This window comes from Hyperoodon ampullatus, assembly GCF_949752795.1.
Source record: "Hyperoodon ampullatus genome assembly, chromosome: 2".
NCBI classification, from domain to species: Eukaryota; Metazoa; Chordata; class Mammalia; order Artiodactyla; family Ziphiidae; genus Hyperoodon; species Hyperoodon ampullatus.
Window position 1 is genome coordinate 184,013,311 of NC_136915.1, and position 21,002 is coordinate 184,034,312.

At 37.0% G+C, this 21,002-nt stretch overlaps 1 protein-coding gene across 2 annotated transcripts in view; it reads left to right on the plus strand.

Annotated features, from left to right (window-relative positions):
• USH2A (usherin) overlaps nt 1-21,002 on the plus strand; it is a gene marked incomplete at both ends in the record, with an annotated part of 756,807 nt that overhangs the window by 147,427 nt on the left and 588,378 nt on the right. For both annotated transcript variants that reach the window (XM_079697601.1, XM_079697602.1), the window contains 2 exons: nt 1,237-1,878; nt 13,719-13,902. In XM_079697601.1, the coding sequence (XP_079553727.1) occupies nt 1,237-1,878; nt 13,719-13,902 (826 nt within the window). The remainder of the gene's footprint in view (nt 1-1,236; nt 1,879-13,718; nt 13,903-21,002) is intronic.

Here is a 21,002-nt window from a genome sequence, read left to right on the forward strand (position 1 = left end):
GCAATAGTGGTCCTTTTTTATTTTCCTTATTGAAATTAAATGATATGCCTTAGGTGAGTCATTCATCACTGTTAAAGAACTTGCCTTCCATTGGAGTTCTTGAATTTTTATCCATATATATACATATATATTATGAGTTTCCTTCCAGTTTAGGAAATGCTTTTCTGCATATGGTTTCCTGAGTGTGTTTTTGACTGTAATTTCACGACTAATTTTTTTAATGCTCTTATAGCTTGAAATAAATGTTTCAATGGATTCAACCTCACATAGTCACTTATTTAAATTCATGGATATGTGAAGACTAGCTAAAGAAACTATTTTGCCTCTCAACATTTACTATTCAATTTTTTTTATTCCTTTCCCTTGTAACACTTTTTTGAAACAAGACAAAGTTGTCAGATTTAAGTGTAGGTGATAAAACATTTTTCTCTGTATGTAAAATGTATATATATTTGTGCTCCTTTAAGTAGAAGTAATGTAAACAGCAGAATTTACTTAGTGTTTAAAGAGGTATGTTCTGAATCACACAATATGACAAGCAATCTGATTGCTTTATGAGCCAAGGAGAGCATAATTTATATTAATTGAAAATGATAAAATATAGGAGTGTATAAAAGCATTGAGATACAGTTGCTCTAGATAACTTTTATTTATATTAATTATTTAATTGTGTGAAATTCAGAAGTAAGTATGTGTACTGTTATCACAAAAATAGTTATAGCTTATCATTTATTAAACATTTTAGGAGGATGATGATTTCTAGGAAAATAACTTATGTGGTAATATGCAATTCTTCTGTATGGCTTTGAAAATGCATTTCACTCTCAACTTTTAAATGAACATACTTTGTTACTATGAAATAACTAAGAATAATGGTTTTAATATAGATAATTTTAAAATAATAGTTCTGATATTTGTTAAAGAGGAAAAGAGTGCCATTGTGTGCAACGGAAGCAATATTTGCATTAAGCATTTCTCCTTGCGTTAAGTAATGAATAAAATTTTATAGAGCACATTGCAAAAATAAAGTGGTATATGAGTGCAAGTTAAGTATTGCCATCGTATTTTGAGTATATGATCAGCCCTCTTTGGCATTACTTGTGAAAAAAACACTCAGCATTTTATTGTGCCTGTATTAAATGTGGACAGTAGCATTGTCTGCGCTACAGCTATCTTGAAAGCTTGAATGCAGTTGTTTCCACATCTTTACCTTTTAAAACACATTTTTCTCTTTAGGGCTTAGATGTGATCGTTGCGAATTTGGATTTAAATTTCTCCAAAGTGTTAATGACGATGGCTGTGAGCCCTGCCAGTGTAACCTCCACGGCTCAGTGAACAAACTCTGCAATCCTCTTTCTGGGCAGTGTGAGTGCAAACAAGAAGTCCAAGGACTTCAGTGTGATACCTGCAGAGAACACTTTTATGGACTGGACACCACCGGTTGTAAGGCCTGTGACTGCAACCTAGCTGGGTCCCAGTCTGGGACCGTCTGTGATGCTCGGACAGGACAGTGCATCTGTAATCCCAATGTTGGAGGGAGACGATGCAGTGAATGTTTGGACGGATACTTCTACCTACAGCAAAACAGTTCTTTCCTCTGTCTGCCTTGTAACTGTGATAGGACTGGGACAGTAAATGGCTCTCTGCTGTGTGACAAATCAACAGGACAGTGTCTCTGCAAATTAGGAGTAACAGGTCTTCGCTGTAATCAGTGTGAGCCTCACAGGTATCATCTGACCGTTGGCAATTTTCAAGGCTGCCAGATGTGTGAGTGTGACCCCTTGGGGATGTTACCTGGGACCGTTTGTGACCCAATCAGTGGCCAGTGCCTATGTTTACCGCATCGTCAAGGAAGAAGGTGCAATCAGTGTCAACTAGGTAAGAGAGAAACGTGTTACATTTTCAGTGCACGAAGGTTTTCTTTTTATCCCATATCAGGTGATTCCTCTTTGCTTCTCGGTCAGGACTTCTAAAAAATTAATCTCCAACACCTTTGTTGCATTTATATCATTATCTAATGAAATATAACTATTTAGTTTATTTAAGATTATGTGGCATATTTGTGTTGCTGTATTTGAGAGTGACCCTTTAGATGAATGCCAGCCAATCAGACATTTCATAACTGAGACTTACTTTTATTTAACTTCTCAACTTGAAGTAAATCCCCTTTTAACAACTGAAAAAACAATAAGAAAAGCAAGAATACATTTTATATTCTAGAAAAAGAGAAACTTGAGTTGATCATCCACACAATGCCAAATATTCAGATGATGAACTGATTTTCTGAATAAAAGCTGACCAAGTGTTTTTACTAAATGAGCTATATGTTCTGGCATCAAATAGAAACATCTAAAATCATTTTTAAATGCCATTAAATTAATAAAATAGGCTACTGTTTAGTCCTACTGTACGCATCTTTCCAGGTTTCCCAGTTGGAAGAAAGATGGACCCTAACCATAATTTTCTCCTTGACTTTATATGATTTAACTAAAGCAACATGCTTCCTTTATAATACATTCATCATGATGTTATGATAAATATAAATATGGGTTGTTTAACAGCTGTACTAATTGTTGTCCTGTCTAGCAAAATCAGCCCTGAGTTATCTGAACCTGTGAAAATGAGGGTGATGCAAATTCAAAAGGGAGATTTGCCTGCCAGGGAAGGGTTGGACTAAAGTCTTGTTTTGCATAACAAGGAATTCAGCTTAGTAGCATTGAACCAAACCTCTCCCTTGGCATTGGTCAGTGTGACAAGTAAATCCAAAGAGAGAAAAGAAATGATGAATAGTTAATTCTCTTTGAGATAAAATATCAGAAAAAAAATTGAACTAGCTTCAACATAAATGGAGGCTATATTATCAGTGAATGTCCCATAAAACCTTATATGGAGCAACACAGTCAGGACTCAGAACTAGAAAACTCTCATTGATATATATATTCATTCATGCATTCCCACCCTCCGTCTCTTTCTGCAGAAGGGCACTCTGCTTCTCTCTTCCTCTCTGCGTGGTTATATAGCCACCCCGTCTCCTGAGTTTGCTTACAGTTCTAGTTGCAGCTATACAGAGAGACATTAGCTGCTTCTTGGTTACCATTCCAAGAGTGAGATTCTAATTGACTCAGGTTTGTCGTGGTGGCCATGTCTGAGCCAATTCACTGTGGCCAGTGGTGTCAGGATCACATAAAATAAGCACGGCTTCTAGGGACCACTCTTTCAGGTAGGAGTAAGGTGGTAAGTATCCCAGAAAACAGGGAGATTATTGAGAGTTGGCAGCTGCAGCGTGCTGCGTTCTTTCAGCTTCAGATTTATCCTTCCAAATTTGCAATCAATACTATTTTTTATATCCTAAGATGACTTTCTTTTCACTATTTATTAATATCTCTAATTTTGGAAAGAAAGTAGTCAGTTTCCTGCACAAATAACCATGGTGTATACAACCTTCTTTGTAAATAAACCAGCAAAAATTAATAGAGCAAATGTTATATGCTTTTGAGTCGTTATCCATGGTTAAAATTTATTGAGTGTTTCATTCTGACCTAGAATATAGCTATGCCACAGAACTAGAGACCAGTGGGCTCAAATCAGAACAGGAGGATCAGGGGTAGAAAAAAGAAACTGATATATTGCTTGGATGGAGTTCTATTGGAGAGTTTTGATTCCTAGAAATATCTAAGAGATTCCTAGAAAACTAAGCAGAGGAAATTTTTCAAGAAAGGAAATAAAATCAAGCATATTATAGGGTATAACTGTGAACTAGATTTACGTAGTCATAATAAGATAATCTCTGAAAAGTGATTTAACCAACTAAAGGGATTATTGAGGAGGAGGTATAAAGAACTAAATATTCATTTTCTATAGTAGAAAGACAGTAGTCTAAATTTTAAGAGTTGAGATGTAACAATACATGTATGTTATTTGGAAATGGAGAAATGAAAGCCAGAAGAAACATCTGTAGGAGTTGAAGGTGATTGCTCTCGGCAGGGAAATTCCTGGGAGAAGGACGGAGCAGCAGGCTGCCATTTTACATGCTGGGTCTTTAAGTTCTATTTGATTTTAAAAACTATCTGCAAGTAAATTTTGATAGAAATAAAAATTTTAAAATTACTGGAAAAATCATACTCAATTCTCATGGTCTCCTGACCCCTTTCTCTTGGGGATGTATCTGGTATAGTGTTGTTTTTTTAGGAGAATAATTTCTTAGTAGCTATTTGCCTAAGTACAGATGACACAAAACTCCTCTCCAAAGGTGTATTGCAAACTGTCCTCTCTTTTAAGGAGGATATAGAATGGGGATCATCACTGTTAATGAAAATAATTATCATATTTAAAGTTACCTTGTATTTTATTTACTAGTGCAGTTGTCTTATTTCCTTTGAGTTTTGATATCTTGACAGTAAGGATTATATTATGCAACTTACATAGCCACAATATTGATATAATTCCTTGTATATTGCATGCAGTCAGTAAGTGGTTTGTTTAATTGAAATGAGAAATAATCAGGAGTTTTCACAGGGACATCTGTATTAGGTAGGGTTCTCCAGAGGAAAAGAAGCAATAGGAGATGTCTGTGTGTATATACATACATACATACATACATACATACATACATACATATATATATATGTGTGTGTATTTTTTTTCCACTGAATAGACTAGTCCATGGGAGGATCTGAACTCCTGACCCTCCTGTTCTGATTTAAGCCTGTTGATCTATAGTTCTGTCGCATGCTGTATCCTAGGTCTTACTTTTGCAGCTGTACTGAAGATTTCCTTCACATTTCCTGTGGTGGATCCCCTGTTTCCTGAATCCTATGTGTTCTTTTTTCTTGATTTATTTGTGTATTTAGTAGAGCACATGCTCCAGTAGCTTCTGAAAAGGAGTACAGGGAGGAAAGTGATCTTTTTTTAGAATTTTGAACACCTGAAATTATCTTTATTCCGTACTCATAACTGTTTGAAATTGTACCATTATATAGAATCCTTTTCACTCAATAAATTTACTTCACCATTATCTTCTAGCAGTACCAACTAGATTCTTTCTTTTTTTTTTTTTTTACATTCCAGAAGCTTTACCATTTCTATATCCCTCATTTTGAAAATTTCATGATGAGATGTTTTTTTGATAAATACTTTTCCTGGTAATTCAGTGAGGCATTTTGTCTGTAGATTAATGTTCTTATGTTTTGGGAAAATCTATAAAACATCTTCATAGCAACATCTAGACCAGTGTTTGACTGAACGACTGGACACCAAATCTAGCCAAGTTGACCCATAAAATTAACCATCACAGGTACCCTTTCATATAATCCCCCTGTTCACTGTAGCACTTCATCCCTGTACCTATTGAGTACAAACCCCCTCTGGCATAACTTCTAGAGAGAAAACTCATTTTCTTTTCCCAAAATGTGAGAGGGAAAACCTTCTGTTTCGGGAAAGTCACACCTGCCTTCAGAAATCTCTGAAGCCTTCAGTTTCACTTTTTTCCCAGAGTTATGAAAACCTGCTTCAATTAGCTTATTATTGGCCTGTCCCTCTGCAAGTGCTTGGCTTTTACTTGTAGACATCTGTCCTTAGTGGCAATTTCCTCTTCTGTTCTCTTCTTTTCTTTTTCTTTTTATTTAATTTTTTGGACTTAGAAGGGAAAAATTGTTCAATCAACCAAGCTTAACTGAAAATGTGACCCTAGTATTCTCTGGGTTTAACCTTTTCAGATCAAATCCTTACAGCCATCCTTTAGTTTTCCCATAAGTCTTGCCTCTTCTATCAAACTCAATCTTGTTGGTTTCACATATATCCAGGATTTGACCACTTCTCACCACCCTCACTTATCCATCTTGGCCCAAGCCGTGGCCACGTTTCTCCTGGAATTTCCCAATAGCTGCCTGAACTCCCTGCTTCTCCTCTTTATCCTTCTCCAACACGCAGGCAAAGTGATATGTTCAGACTTCAGTCAGATCATATCACCGTACCCTGCACTGGCTCTCCATCATTTTAAGGAAACAGCAAAGTTGATGGACTCTAATGGCCCCCATGATCTGTAATGCCCATGACCTCCATGGCCTCATTTCCAGACATAGGTTGTTCCTCTCCAGCCTACAAGTCTCATTGCTTTTCTCAGGTTGTTCAGTGCTCTATACCAGGGCATGGAGCACATCACCATAGTGGGGGGTCCATATATATTTCCTGAACTAGTGAATGACTACATTGAAGAATACCTCAATGCCCTTCTCCTCTTTTCAGGCATGGGCATAGTGCAAGCCTGTGAGTGTTTCTTTAGCTACACATAGGGAGGATATGGCATTCTACCTTGCAAGGGAGGAAAGACACTAGTGGCCTAAGGACCTAATGCATTTTTTGGACAGCACTAGGTATTCTGTACGCATATGCATGGCCTATGGAAAAGTCAAAGTGTGTTTGTGGACCTCTTTTTTAAAAAATTTTTTTCTGTTCTGCATTGTTCTAGCTTCAGAAACTACTTTGAATTTTGTTTTCTGGGTTTCATCATCTCTGCCCTTGAAACTTATATTGAAAAAAAGAAACCCTGATCCTGAAGTATCTTTATTATAAATGGATGCTTCACAGTAGCCAGCCTTGCAGTGGGCACATTAAAATGCACTGCTGCAATCGGAAGCTTTCTTTCTACTTCTTTAAACACATCTGAGAGGACTAGATTATATCCTACAGGGGGGAACACCACACCGATGTGTGCGAGCTTCGAGCCGTGAAGGGAGCAGTATGGATAGTGGTGGTGAATGAAGGAGCCCGAGGACTCCAGCCTGCCTTTTTCATCTGTGATTGTAAATATCACTGACCATCCTAGACTAGTACACATGGACTCTTGTCCTACTTTCGTAAAAAGCATTATTAAGGTAGGTGCATATAATGAAACCTCATGTATTATTAACCTAACCTTACTAGGAATGTACAAGGAATGGGCTTAATTCAACGAAAATTTATAGGCAATTTGTTAAAGCAGCAGTTCACATGAGAAGGTACATTAGAGCCACATTGGTTTTAATTTGCCATTCAATAACTTGAAAAGAGGTTAAGAATGCTGCTTAACCTCCATTAAGTATTTTAAAAATGCTTTAATTTAAAATTATTTGGAGTGTGTGTACATATATGAATGTACACATACCTACACTCATAAATAGAGCACTGAATATGTTTTCCCGGTTCGTTTTTTCAGGACTGGATGACCTCATAACATTTGGCAGCAGGCACTTAATCAGAGGCTGGGCTGAGAAAGGCAGGGAACGGTGTCAAGGCATCCCCAGCCAAAGACCCACCCTTGTCCTTGAGAACTAGAGGCAGAGAGGGTTTATTGAGGATCCTGCAGCTTTGGAATAAAATAAAGACTAATTTATAATGAAAACAGCTTCACATGACATGTTTCGTGCTAATAGGACAATTCCTCATGCTTCCCTCTGGTATTTACTTTGGGTTTGCTTTTATAACTCATACAGACCATTAGAAAATAAAGTATCTTGTTTCATTAAGAAGTGTATCATATTTGTCAAGAAATGAGCTCATCAACCAGAATTGCATGCAAGACCCTGCCAATGGAATTGGAATTAGATGGCTGATACTCCATTAAAAATCAGTGCATCAAAGTTGAGATCCGATTATGACACATGCCCCAGTGTTTGGTGAAACGGCTTTTCCAGATTAGCATGTTTTTCACAGAAAGACCACAGAGTAAGAGCCTTTTCCTTAACAAACCACCAGGAAAGAATCTTGTCATAGGAAATACGGATCACAGTCCTACTCACATCTGGGGAAAAAAAAAAAAAAAGGATATTGACAGATCATTACTTAAATTTTAGGAAAATCCCACTTTCATTGAAAACTGCCTAGTAAAAATTACAATGATGATAATAGATAATATTTACCAAGTGTATACTGTATGCCAGACCCTGGAATAGTGTTTTATCTAAAAAAATTCCATTTAATATGCACACTATTTCTATGATGGAAGGACCAGTATTATTTCCTTAGGGGAAGTGTAATCTCATTAAGTAGAAGAGCCATTTACAAGTCCAAGTCCATCTGACCCCAGAATCTGCACTCTGAAAGAGTGAAATTTTTATTCTGAATAACTCTTTATTTGTTATAAACATTCACTTAACAAATATTTGAGGGTGGGTTGAAATAGAGACTCTTACAAGTGTCTGTAACCTCCCCTCAACGTTCCAACTCATCTCAACCCATGTTTCTCGCTACTGCTTCAGATCCTGGGATATTTCATTTGTTGTGCTGAATCTGAATAACAGTTACAAAATAAAAATGAACAGAGCTGTGAGCAGCTACAGTGATCAAGTAATATGAAGAGCCGACTGAGGGGTCTAGAAGTGGGCTTACTCCATGGACAAAGTTAGAGAAGTGTTTGAGATGTTTGCCGTGGCATAGGACAGAGACTTCAGAGCATGCATCTGAAAAATATTGAGACTGAGAAAAGTGAGCAAAGAAAAAGTTTTGCTGTGGATTATGAATATACATGTGTATCTGTGCACTGTAATCTCTAAGACATAATCAGAGCGGTGCTTCTTTATATTCGTCGTTGTTATTGGATTTGATTCTTAGAGAATATACTTATGAAGGCTTCTCACGGATACTCAAATAGGAAAACCAGGTTTTTTATAAAACAGAAAGTCCAATAGAATAATTTCCCTTATATAAGCGTCTTATTCTATCCTTCATTCTACGAACTGGAGACATATTTTTGGAGTGATATTTTCTTTCTGAAGCCCTGTTCCATCCGTTGATCTGGCAAGGATTACATTTTGAATTTATCGTGCTTATCCATATACATTTCCTACTAATCCTCCCTGATACCCTACCTCTTCTAACCACTCTCATGACTCACAGATTTATGTTTACCATTTTCTTTTCAGTATTAGAGATATCATCTGATAATTGTAAAGAGTAACAGATATCCTCCCATCCATCTACTCATTCTTTCAGCCATCTATCCATTTCCTTCGTATATCCATTTTTTTCAATTAACATCTATTGAATAAATTACTATACACCAGAGCCTGTGCTGCTGTAAGATATACAACCAGAAATATATTAAGGCATTACCGTTTAGTAGGGGAAACTGACTCATGTGTAAATGTAACATATTTGTGATAAGTGCAATATTAGAAATGCACAAGATAGAGAAGTAGTAAAATGAAGGGACTGATTAATTCTTGAAGGCTGGGAGACATAAAGAACTTAGTAGTGTTTCCTGAGCTGGGTTTTAAAAACAAATAGGATTGGGCAAGGTATTCAAACAGGGGAAGCAGTCCAGGAAGAAGCAATAGGAGGAGGGCATTTAAAATACATCTAAACTAATCGAAAATGAGTTTTTCAAATGTTTAAAGAGAAATGATAGCTTGAGATGAATAATCATATTTATTTATGCATTTGTTAACATTTGGTCAAATCTATGAATAATAATTTTAGCATGATCTTTTTTTTTTTTTTTTAATTTTTTTTATTGTCATTTTTGGTGGAAATTTCAATAGCTTTTTTATTTTTATTTTATTTTATTTTATTTATTTATTTATTTTGGCTGTGTTGGGTCTTCGTTTCTGTGCGAGGGCTTTCTCTAGTTGTGGCGAGCGGGGACCACTCTTCATCGCGGTGCGCGGGCCTCTCACTGTCGCGGCCTCTCTTGTTGCGGAGCACGGGCTCCAGACGCGCAGGCTCAGTAATTGTGGTTCATGGGCATAGTTGCTCTGCGGCATGTGGGATCTTCCGGGGCCAGGGCTTGAACCCGTGTCCCCTGCATCGGCAGGCGGACTCTCAACCACTGCGCCACCAGGGAAGCCCTAGCATGATCTTTATACAAAACTACCAAATAGAGGAAAATTATTGCAATTTTAATTTGAAAATTAGCATCATCTCCTACACTTCATTTTGAAAAGATTGACTTGCAAAACCATTTCTCAAATAGTCTTTTGTTGCCGGGGGTAGGTGACCCACGAATTCCTCCCTAGAATTTTCTCTTAACATGGTGTCCATTCTCTGGTTTAAGATGAGAATTGTTTCTTCTAAATGGCTCATAGTTAGTGCTTAGCCTCAGCTCTGCCCTCTTTTTCTGAATAAGGCCTAGAGGTTAAACTTGTTTTCTTTCTCCCATTTCCAGACCTTAGCAAAGCCTAGCTGTTGACGGTCCTCAAGAGGGACATTGCTAAGAAATGGGCTCTTCTTTTATGCCCAGGACAGGTACTCTGCTGTGCAAATAGCCACTACAGGAGAGGATACCAGCTGCCTGGCTAATAACTTTGAACTCTAAGGATGCTGTAAGCCTTCTCCTGGATAAAGCAATACTCTTTTATGATATGGGTGACTTTTTGCGTTAGCTGTATAACACATTGTTTCCCACATGAGACTTGTCTGGTCTGGGACTGGAGTTAGGAAGAAAACTGGAGAAAAGAAAAATCTTTAGTGGGCTGATTTGGGCTCTCTATGTGTAAGCTCTCAGCCCTGCATAATGGAAGGTAATACCTTTGTCCTAATGACCGTGCCTTAAACTGTGGTACAAAATCACCCATGGAAAGAAATCTCCAAAAGACCAGTTAAAATGATGTAGACACGTACTTGGGGAAGATGAAGTGGAGCTAATGGAGGGAGATCAGAAATCTATTGAGTTAAAAAAAAAAAAAAAAAAGAAAAGAAAGAAATTAAGGTCAGTTATCTTTAAGCTACACTCAGGAGCTGAAGTTTAAGTGGGAGGGAAGGGAAAATGTTTTCTGTAGTTAGGAGTCATAAAAGGAGAGGTAATGGTTTAGAATTAGGCACATTCAGGTAAGGCAGGAAGTAATCGTTGAGCAGGAAAGTACCTGAGTCATCCTAACCAGAACTGCTTAAAAATAGGACAACTGAAATACTGATGGGATTGACCTTTATAATCATGCTGCTGAGAGGAGAAGGGGAATTAACCCTAAGACAAATTCCAATGTAGTCTTTTCCTTGAAGCCCTAACCTCCAGGCTGCAGCCTCCCTGGGTGCTTTAATACCTTTCTTGTTCTTCTCTGCAGATACCTCTGATTTTTCTGTGCCCTTCTTTAGTCTCCAAAACTTGGGCAACCCAATCTTCTGCACCAAAATCTACACTCCTGGTCTTTACAGATTCATCTAACAAATCATTTTTTGGTAAAAATCCTTCCTAGCTGTTCTAGAATTCTCTGTGGCTTGAACCTATTGCAAAAAGTCCAAATTAATTCTACTTCTAAGTATCTGTGCTAATGGGGAATTTATCCAAATTGAAGAGCTGTTAGTACATGAATGATTCCATCATCATGAACCTGAAGGACCTAGGTACCTTCACACGAGGGAAAATACATAGAATCCTAGCCACAATGGTCTTGAGTCTAAAATAGAAGCCTTCTACATTTGTGATTTTGATCACATGGTGAGTCAGATAGGAAAATATGTAATAACTGTCAGAGCCATACTCTATTTCTGGCAACACATATAAAGCAGATTGCTGTTGGTGAATGCAAAGAAGCAAAGGGCAGAATCTAGTTGCAAATTACTATCAAAAATTATAGTCTTAGTTCTCTCCAATTGAATGGCACAGATTTTGAGCTTCTTTCTTTTCTATTTTACTCCTCCTGAAACTTTTTAAGAGAGAATATGCAGGGTCTAGGAGAAGAATAACAAATTAATTGTTGATAGCTGTAAAAGAATGGCTTGTTTTCAACTAGAGCCTCAAATGAATTTTACAGTGTTCCAATTACTTTTGGATTTTCCCCTAAAGAATAGATAACACAGAGTGATTCCCTTTGTGCTCACGCTTTTTCTCTTTCTATATCACTGATATTTTATAAATGTAAGTTAGTGATCCTGACAACTGTACAACTTATTTTCATTTGCCAGAGCTTTATTCATTGTTTCAGTAAAATTCCTTGCAACATTATGCACACGCTTGTATGTGTATATATGTGTATGTGCGTATATATGTGTATATATGTGTATGTGCGTATATATGTGTATATACACGTACATGCACAAACACACATATCACACAACACTCAGAACCATTTCTCCCTCATATGCCTGCTTCATCATCCAAATGTCCAATGCATTTCTAATTTTATAACTGTTGATTTCTACCTTCTGGGTCCAAGAAATTTTAAGTAACTGGAAGATATTTTTGAATCATATTTAATGTCCCTTCTTTTTCTATAAGAAAAAATACAGATTTTATAATTAATCTAAATTTTTTTTTAATATAGTACTTTTTGGGATCAATGCCTATGTAATAATTTGGGGCAGTTTTGTGAATTCCAGTGTTCGAGTGCCTCCTTTGTGACAAGCACTGTATTGTATGCTGGGTAGACAATGATGAATTAATCAGATGAGGTTCCTGCCTTCAGGGTGGTTACAGTCTGGTGGAAATGAGATTAATTGTAATTTTCCTCAGCACTCTATAGGAGATAGAATGCTGTGAAACTAACAGGCATACCTAAACTAGCCCAGAATAGGTTACTGGAGGAAGTCACAAGACCTGATACGCATAGAGTGAGCTAAGCAGAACAGGTGGGTCCAAATCATTTCAGCAGACAGAACTGCCCATGAAAAGCATTTAGGCATCAAGAACAGAATGAAGTATGACTGGGGCAGATGGGATGAGCTGTAAAATGAAGCTAGGGAGATAGGCAGGACCTTACTGGAGGGTTGGAAGCTGTGCTAGGATTTATTTTTTTCCTAAAGGGAATAGGAAGTTATCAAGTAATTTTAAAACAGAGGAATGAGGTGTTCACTCTACACTCTGAAAAAGATGGTTCCAGCTACACAATGAAGAATAGATTGGAGGAGGACAAGAGGGACGCTAGGGGGTGAGACAACCTCTGTGGTTGAGATGCCTGGGTTTGAATCTGCTATTTGTCAACTCTATCATTTTAGGAAAGTTTGTTAACCTTCCTAACCTTCAGTTGTCTAATTTATGTAATGGACATAATAATGCCTGAATTATTAGCATTGCTGACACTGAGGACTAAATGAGACAGTGAATATAAAGCTTTTATCATAGCCTCTGGTACATAGTGTTAACTATAGAAAACTTGGTAGTGACTTTAACCAGGGAGGTGGCAGTGGGGATGGAGAGTAGAAGATGCAAAATTTTAAGAAGACAGTATTCATAGGACTTGGTAATTTGCTATATGTAGGGGCACAGGGAAGTGCAGGACTCAAGAGTTGCCAGTTTTAGCAAAATATAGGATGCTCAATTAAATTTGAATTTCAAATGGTAATTTTTTAATACAAGCAAATATCACATGGGACATACTTTTACTAAAATAATCATTGGTTATCAGAAATTCAAATTTAACTGGGCATCCTGTATTTTATCAGGCTATCCTACCAAAGATGTCTCAGAGTTCTAGCTGAAGCAACTGAAGCAATAGATGGTGGTGCTATTTGCTGAAACAGAGATGATTAGAGGAGAGACCAGTCTTTAGTGGAAAGATCATGAAGTAGGTTTTACATACACTGAATCGTGGGTGCCAGGAAGACACCCCGTTACAATGTCAATTATTTACTCAGCTTTTCTTTGGCCTTAATTGACATACTGATAAAGAACAGCTACAGCCACGTTTGTACCGGGACTTAGATAGTGCCGTGTTAGAGCATTCTGTTTTTCAGTGTAATCAAAATGTTATTTTTTAAAGAAAAGACTGGGTAGAATGTATAATAAAAACTTTTCATTGCTTCATTTCCAGGTTTTTATATTTCTCCAGGCAATGCCACTGGCTGCCTGCCATGTTCATGCCATAAGACTGGTGCAGTTAATCACATCTGTAATAGCTTGACTGGTCAGTGTGTTTGCCAAGATGATTCCATTGCCGGACAAAGTTGTGACCATTGTAAAGACCTTTACTTTGGATTTGATCCTCTAGCTGGAAGGTAAGTGTTTATAAGAATTAATAATTAAATATTTTTACTAAATTATATTTGTAATTACTTTTTTTTTTTTTTTACTAATAGTGATTTTTTGTCAGTATCTTCTGTAAAAAAGAATAGTTTCTGCCCTCCTTAGTCTGTGAATATATTCTTTTATTCACTGATGTCTGCATTTATTAAACATAATAGTAATCTTTGCATATCTCCTAGAGTTCCAATGTATGGGTTGCTGTACATTGATAAATGTGTCCAGTATTAGGGCCTGGGAATATTTAATAAGATAAAATCCTTTTTCTGTAAAGAACTCAAAATTTGGTTGTGGAGAAAGGTAAAGAAATATCCATAAAAGTAAATACACAAGCACATACACACACACAGGCTAGGATAGGTATCATATGTGTGTATATACTTTGTTCTATATGGCCCCTGAATTTATTACTGCATTCATTTATGTTCCTTTTGCCTTTCTAATTTAGGTTTAAAGACTGGCAGATGAGAAACATATCTTTGAATTCAGTGATAAGATTTTTTTTTCCCAGTGTGTAAAGTACCTTCTGAAAGTAAATTAACCACTTTTCAAAGTTACACTGTCTTTAATGTTCTACTTCTTACTTCCTGTGTATCTGTGGGCATTTGCTTTCATGCAGAGGTGTTCATTGCTGTACTTTTGAAGGTGTGCTGGAATGCCAATTCCATGTGTGTTTTCTTGGTCTGGTCAGATTATAAATTTGTCTAGGATTGGGACTGTATTCGTGAATTCTTTGATGTTCCTATCCCCAAGAAACTAGTGTTGTGTCTGCACACACTGACCAAATCTGTTTCTCAATATGTGTCTGTGTGTGTTTATAAATATAAATGCTAAGTACTCAAGAGTTTGAGATGATTTTTTCAACTCATCGTCCCCCTGCTGCCTGCCTTTTGGCTGTTACACTCTTCATTAACAGCTTGATTAGAGTGTGGACAGTGTGACGGGGTAAATTATTGAAAAAGAACTCAAGCTAGTTCATTTGGCTTTCTACTAAAATTCAATTTGATTAAAAAACTTTAATATAATATTTAAAATATTTATTAAAACAACTTTATGTTCTTATTACATATCTTATTTTTCAAATCTATGCTGCTCCACTTCTGTTACCATTGGAATATCATCTTGGTTAGTCTGAGAGCATTACTACTCTTCTCTACAAATATGAAATTACTCTGAATGAGTATAGAAAACACATGGTACAGTAGATGTTAAATAAAAAGTATTACCAGGATCTTGATAGTAAAATCGGGGCCAGTTATTGCACCTACTACCCCCTCTACATACTTTTTGTTGAAAGACCATCTCACAGATTTCCCAGTTGGAACTCTGGGGTCAGTTTGTTTCACTACTGGCAGCCTTTGTCTTTAGATTTCCTGTCTTGTCCATAGTCTTTCTGACAACACTTAATTACCAAGAGAAAAGTATCTTCCCCACTCAGCTGTCCTTGGAATACTCATGCCTATCTCTGACATTTTGTGCCAGTCACTTACCCATTTCCCCTCTACTGATCTCCCTTGTTATTCTTGCCAGTGTTGTCACCAAAACCCCTACTTAATGACCAAAAGATGTCTAGTTGTCTTGGCTTTTTCACTTAACTTTCTTTAAGTGAAACCTGATTCCCTTCATTACATGGCTTCCCCTACCCTTCAGTGTTTGTAAACTCAGGCTGATCTTCACCCCATTCTGCTTCTCCCTCATTTATCTACCCACCCCAATCTAATCCAGGACCAAGAATTGCTTACGGATAGTGTTCTATCACCTATCACCCTGCAGTAGGACTGGCTAACGTGGGAATCAGACTCCCTGGGTTAAAAGCTGCCTTGAAATGTTAACCTAAATTGATGAGGAATAGGAAGAGACAGAAAAGTAGGTAAAAAATACATCATTGTCACCACCACCACCACCACCACCACCACCACCACAACAACAAATACATTATTAGAAGGTGCCAAGGTTAAAATTAAGAAAGCAGAACTCAGTAAAATAAAAAGGATGAGTGTAGTCTGTAGTCTAGGAGATAGAGCCAAAGTTTGAAAAGCTGGTAGCTTCTATAGCGTAAAAAATCCAGAATAAGTGTGAGTTCAAAGCAAAAAAACTTATGACAAGTGTCATATAAATACAATTATATATCTTTACATATTAGGTGACTCATAATTATATTGAGTCAAGTAAGGAAGTACACACACACACACACACACACACACACACGTGCGCCATATTTTCTTTAACCATTTATCCATTTACGGGCATTTATGTTGTTTCCCTATCTTGGCTATTGTGAATAATGCTGTAGTGAACATAGGGGTGCAGATATCTCTTCACGATCCTGATTTTATTTCCTTTGGATATATACCCAGAAGTGGGATTGCTGGAATCATATGATAGACCTATTTTTAGTTTTTTAAGGAACTTTCATACTGTTTTCCATAGTGACTGTACCAACTTACATTCCCACCAGTAGTGTACAGGACTTCCCTTTTCTCCACATGCTCACCAACACCTAGCTTTTTGATAATAGCCATTGTAACAGGTGTGAGGTGATATCTCATTGTGGTTTGATTTGCATTTCCCTGATGATTAATGATGTTGAGCACCTTTTAATGTACCTGTTGGCCATTTGCATGTCTTCTTTGGAGAAATGTCTATAAATATCCTTTGCTCATTTTTTTAAATGAGGGGTTTTTTTGCTATTGAGTTGTATGGGTTTCTTATATATTTTGGATATTAACCCCTTATCAGATAGATGGTTTGCAAATATTTTCTCCCATTCTGTAGGTTGTCTTTTTTCACTCTGTTGGTTACTTCCTTTGTTGTGCAAAAGTTTTTTAGTTCATCTCTTTTTGTTTTTTTGCCTGAGCTTTGGTGTCATAACCACAAAATCATTGCCCAGACCAATGTCAAGAAGCTTTTTCCGTATGTTTTCTTCTAGTAGTTTTAGACTCTGATATTAACTTTAAGTTTTTAATCCATTTTGAGTTGATTTTTGTATATGATGATTTAAGGGTCCAACTTCATTCTTCTGCATGTGAATATTTAGTTTTGCCAGCACCATTTATTGAAGAGACCATCCTTTCCTCATTGTGTGTTCCTGATAACCTTTTTGAAGATCAGTTGACTGATATGCATGGATTTGTTTCTGGGCTCTCTATTCTGTTCCATTCGTCTATGTGTCTGTTTTTAATGCCAGTACCATATGGTTTTGATTACAATAGCTTTGTAATATATTTTAAAACAAGGAAATCTGATGCCTCCAGTTTGGTTCTTCTTGTTGAACCCATGCTTTGCAACTTAAAATCACTGTAGGACTTTCTATTACCTAAGAAAGACCAGAAATGCCATACAGTTGACACACTTTATATCCAGGTGGCAGACAGGGGAATTAGCCCCATATGATATATTTAAAGGATCAGTGAAAGGTGAAAGTAAAATTAATTTATGATTGCTTTTTATGACTAATGGTTTTCCAGTGTGCTAATTATTTTATTGTTCGCCCTTTTTCTTAAAATCATCTTTTCCTTTGACTCCCAAGACTCTGCTTCTCTGATTTGTTTTCTATTTCTTTTGATGATTAGTCCTCTTTAATCTGGCCCTTCAACTTACACATCAGCGTCTATGATTTCAACCTCTACATGCCTGTAAATGACTTTCAAATATATTATCACATCTTCAGATCTCCATCATGGGCTCTAGGCCTATGGCTAGTTGTCTCTGTGAGTTTTAAATTTGCATGCCTCTCTTGCATCCCATTCTTAATATAACCAACACAGAAAAAATTCTCATTTGCATTACTTTCCTCACCTCTGCCAAAAATTAAAAAAATAAACGTCTCATGCCGTCATCGTCTTAGTGAAAGGGATATAAATCTTAAAATAACTATTCAAGTCTGCACCACCCACGTGTGACTCAGGATGCTCTCAGATTGGGCAGGGTTGGCTCTTGATATTAGCATACGCTGCTGCTGGAAAGAGCTATTGAAAGCAAGAGCCACCATGTGTAATGCAGCTTCTCTGAAATAAATAAAGCCTCCCTTAACCACATAGGGCCCAAAGAAATCAGCAGGATTTGTCCCTTGTTAAATCAGTCATCTGGAATGCCCTTGTCTAGAGTTGACCCTTCTATTCCACTGATGAATTCTACTGTCTCATTTCACTTTAACATCAATGATAGAGAAGAAATCCTCTAGCACAGAAGGTCATAGAGAAAGATGTTTCAAAATGTGACGATGAGAATTGCTTGAATTTATACCTTTGCTCATCACTGAGAAGAGATAAAAATGGATTTTATTCTTTTTATGTTTTCCATTCCTTTCCTGAAAGATATTGAAATCTATGTGTTGACTTCTGGTTGTTCTTGTGTATATATACTAACACTGACTATTTTGAAAATGTGTACAAAGATGGCTACAACATATGGGATTCCATCTAATGTAAGGAATTTTTGTTTTCTGAAGGAAAAAATCCACTCGTAGTCTAAATGTATACAGACATGCAGTTAGGAAAATAACTATTTGTGCCCTGATGTTAAAATTTTTTAAAAAGAAAGAAAATCATCTAAAATCATTTGACTGTACCTTGAATCATCTAAGATCATTTGACTGTACCTTGTAGGTACTTATAAGTATAAAATTATTTCATTATTTCCCGAATTCTACAAAGATTATAAGTATTTTATTTTTAAGCAAGGAGAAGATACAAGTATCATTGTATCTGTTCATTGATTTTGAAAATAAATTGACTTTCTCATCTGCTTTCTCCATTTATATATTCAGGGGATTTTACTTAACCCCTCTGTGAAGTTCACACATATCCCTTACCCTACTCCATCTTCTCTTTATTGTACACAGCTGTGTTTGCTATATTTTTCTCTTGGCTTATTTTATATACTTTTTTTTTTAATACTCCCAAGGGCAAAATAAATAACATAAAATAGGGCCTGACCCTAAACTACAGCAACAGTGACAAAAAATGCCCCAAACACAACAGTAACAAGCTGGAAAATCATTTGCCTGTTTTCATCCAAGTAGTCCATTCTTCAAAAGCTCCCTATCACAAAAAAGGGTATGTGTTTTTAAAAAGCTGATCCAAGTGCAAAAATCACTCCATTTACCTTGGACACATAAGGCAAATGTGATTTAATCAGTATTGAAAACAATGAAGCAAAAAAAAGTCTGCCCACTGAAAAAAAATCAATAAAGCAAAAATAAATAAAAATATATCATATTTGTCTAAACCAAAAACAATGAGACAAAAATGGGCCACATTCATTTTGTCTCAGTGGGTAGTTGAGACCCGTATTTGACACAGTGCACTCCCTGGCACTGTCCGCAAGTTGACCTGTAACTACGAGTCCTCTTTCCCACAGCCCACAAGATGGCTCCAGTTCATCTGGGGCACAACCATTTTCTCACATACCATCCGAACCTCAGAATCCCCTAAAGATTTTTTCTATAATGACTTCTTTTCTTTACATTCATTAGTGGTATATTGTCTTTTTTTAGCCTTAAGGAACTAGAAGTATCACTATGTGTCTCCTACTGACCAGCTGACACACAATGAACTGTGATTTCCCTCAGATAGTAGGGAAATGGGATCTAGGCTGCCCAGGGAATCAAAAGACTCAGACTTCTAAAACATAAAGTAAAATTCTTCTGTGACCAGATTACTTTTGGTTTCACTGCACAAGTTCTCCATTTCACCACTAAGTTGAAGATTTGGTCTGGCCATCTTTTCACATGCATATTTCCAAGGGATCTCAATTGGTCTCTTTTTCTGAGAACCAGATCAATGACTTCAAAGGGAAGCAGATAACTTTCTTGTCCTTTGGTGGTATCACAGTGGAATGTTGGGGAATATTCCTCACAGATTCATTCTCCTCTATGACTCTTTGTTAGACAGCTAGTTCTTATCTAGGGTGATGGGTTTAAAGGGCCACATGCCTCTCATCAGCTAGCCACCTAGCCAGGGCTCACTCATGAGGGAGTGGATGAGTTCCCAAAGAGAAAGCAGAAAGGTGCTCGGACACTTGAGACCTATGCTTGGAACTGCCACGAAGTTACTTTTGCCCTGGTCTGTTAGCCAAAGCAAGTCACAGGCCAGCACATATTCAGAGGTGGAGAAATAGACTCTACTTTTCTTTCTTTTTTTTTTTTTTTTTTAGTTTCTGCTTTATAACAAAGTGAATCAGTCATACATATACATCTGTTCCCATATCCCTTCCCTCTTGCGTCTCCCTCCCTCCCACCCTCCCTATCCCACCCCTCCAGGCGGTCACAAAGCACGAGCTGATCTCCCTGTGCTATACGGCTGCTTCCCACTATCTATCTACCTTACATTTGTAGACTCTACTTTTTGATGGAAGGAATTGCACAGTTAGTTGCAAAGGACTTGCGTAAACAGAGAGGTGAAGAATTGTGGTCATTTTTGCAATCTACCGTGACCACTAGATGATATATTCTCCTTTAATACAGATTCTGTATGGCTCTCTAAGAAATGTCAGTTTTTATAAACTAGTAGCATTTATTCAATGTGATATAATAGGAATAACAGTGTTGGCATCAAGGTGTTTAGGTTCCAATTATGGCTGTTCTACTAGACCAGACCTATTCGTGTTGTATTCCTGCTATGATAATTATTTACTACAAACTTAATGGCATAAAACAACATGAATTTATTATCTTATAGCTATGGAAGCCAAAATTCCTAAGTTAGTTTCATTGGGCTAAAGTCAAGGTGTCAGCAGGCCTATGTTTATCTTGGACAGCAGGAGAAGACCCACTTCCTTGCTTTTCCCAGTTCTAGACGCCACCCACATTCCTTAGCTCATGGCTCCTTTCTTCACCTTCAAAGCCAGCACAGTAATGTTTTCTGTCTTCTCTGATCTCTGCTTATGTTCTTACATCTTCTCTCTCTGACTCTCACCTTCTTGTCTGTCTCCTATAAGGACTCTTGTGATTATATTAGATACTCAGATAATACAGGGTAATCTCTTCATCTCAAATCTGCAAAGTTCCTTTGCCAAGTACGGTAGCATATTCACAAGTTCTGGAGATTGGAACTTTGACATTGTTGGGGGGTAA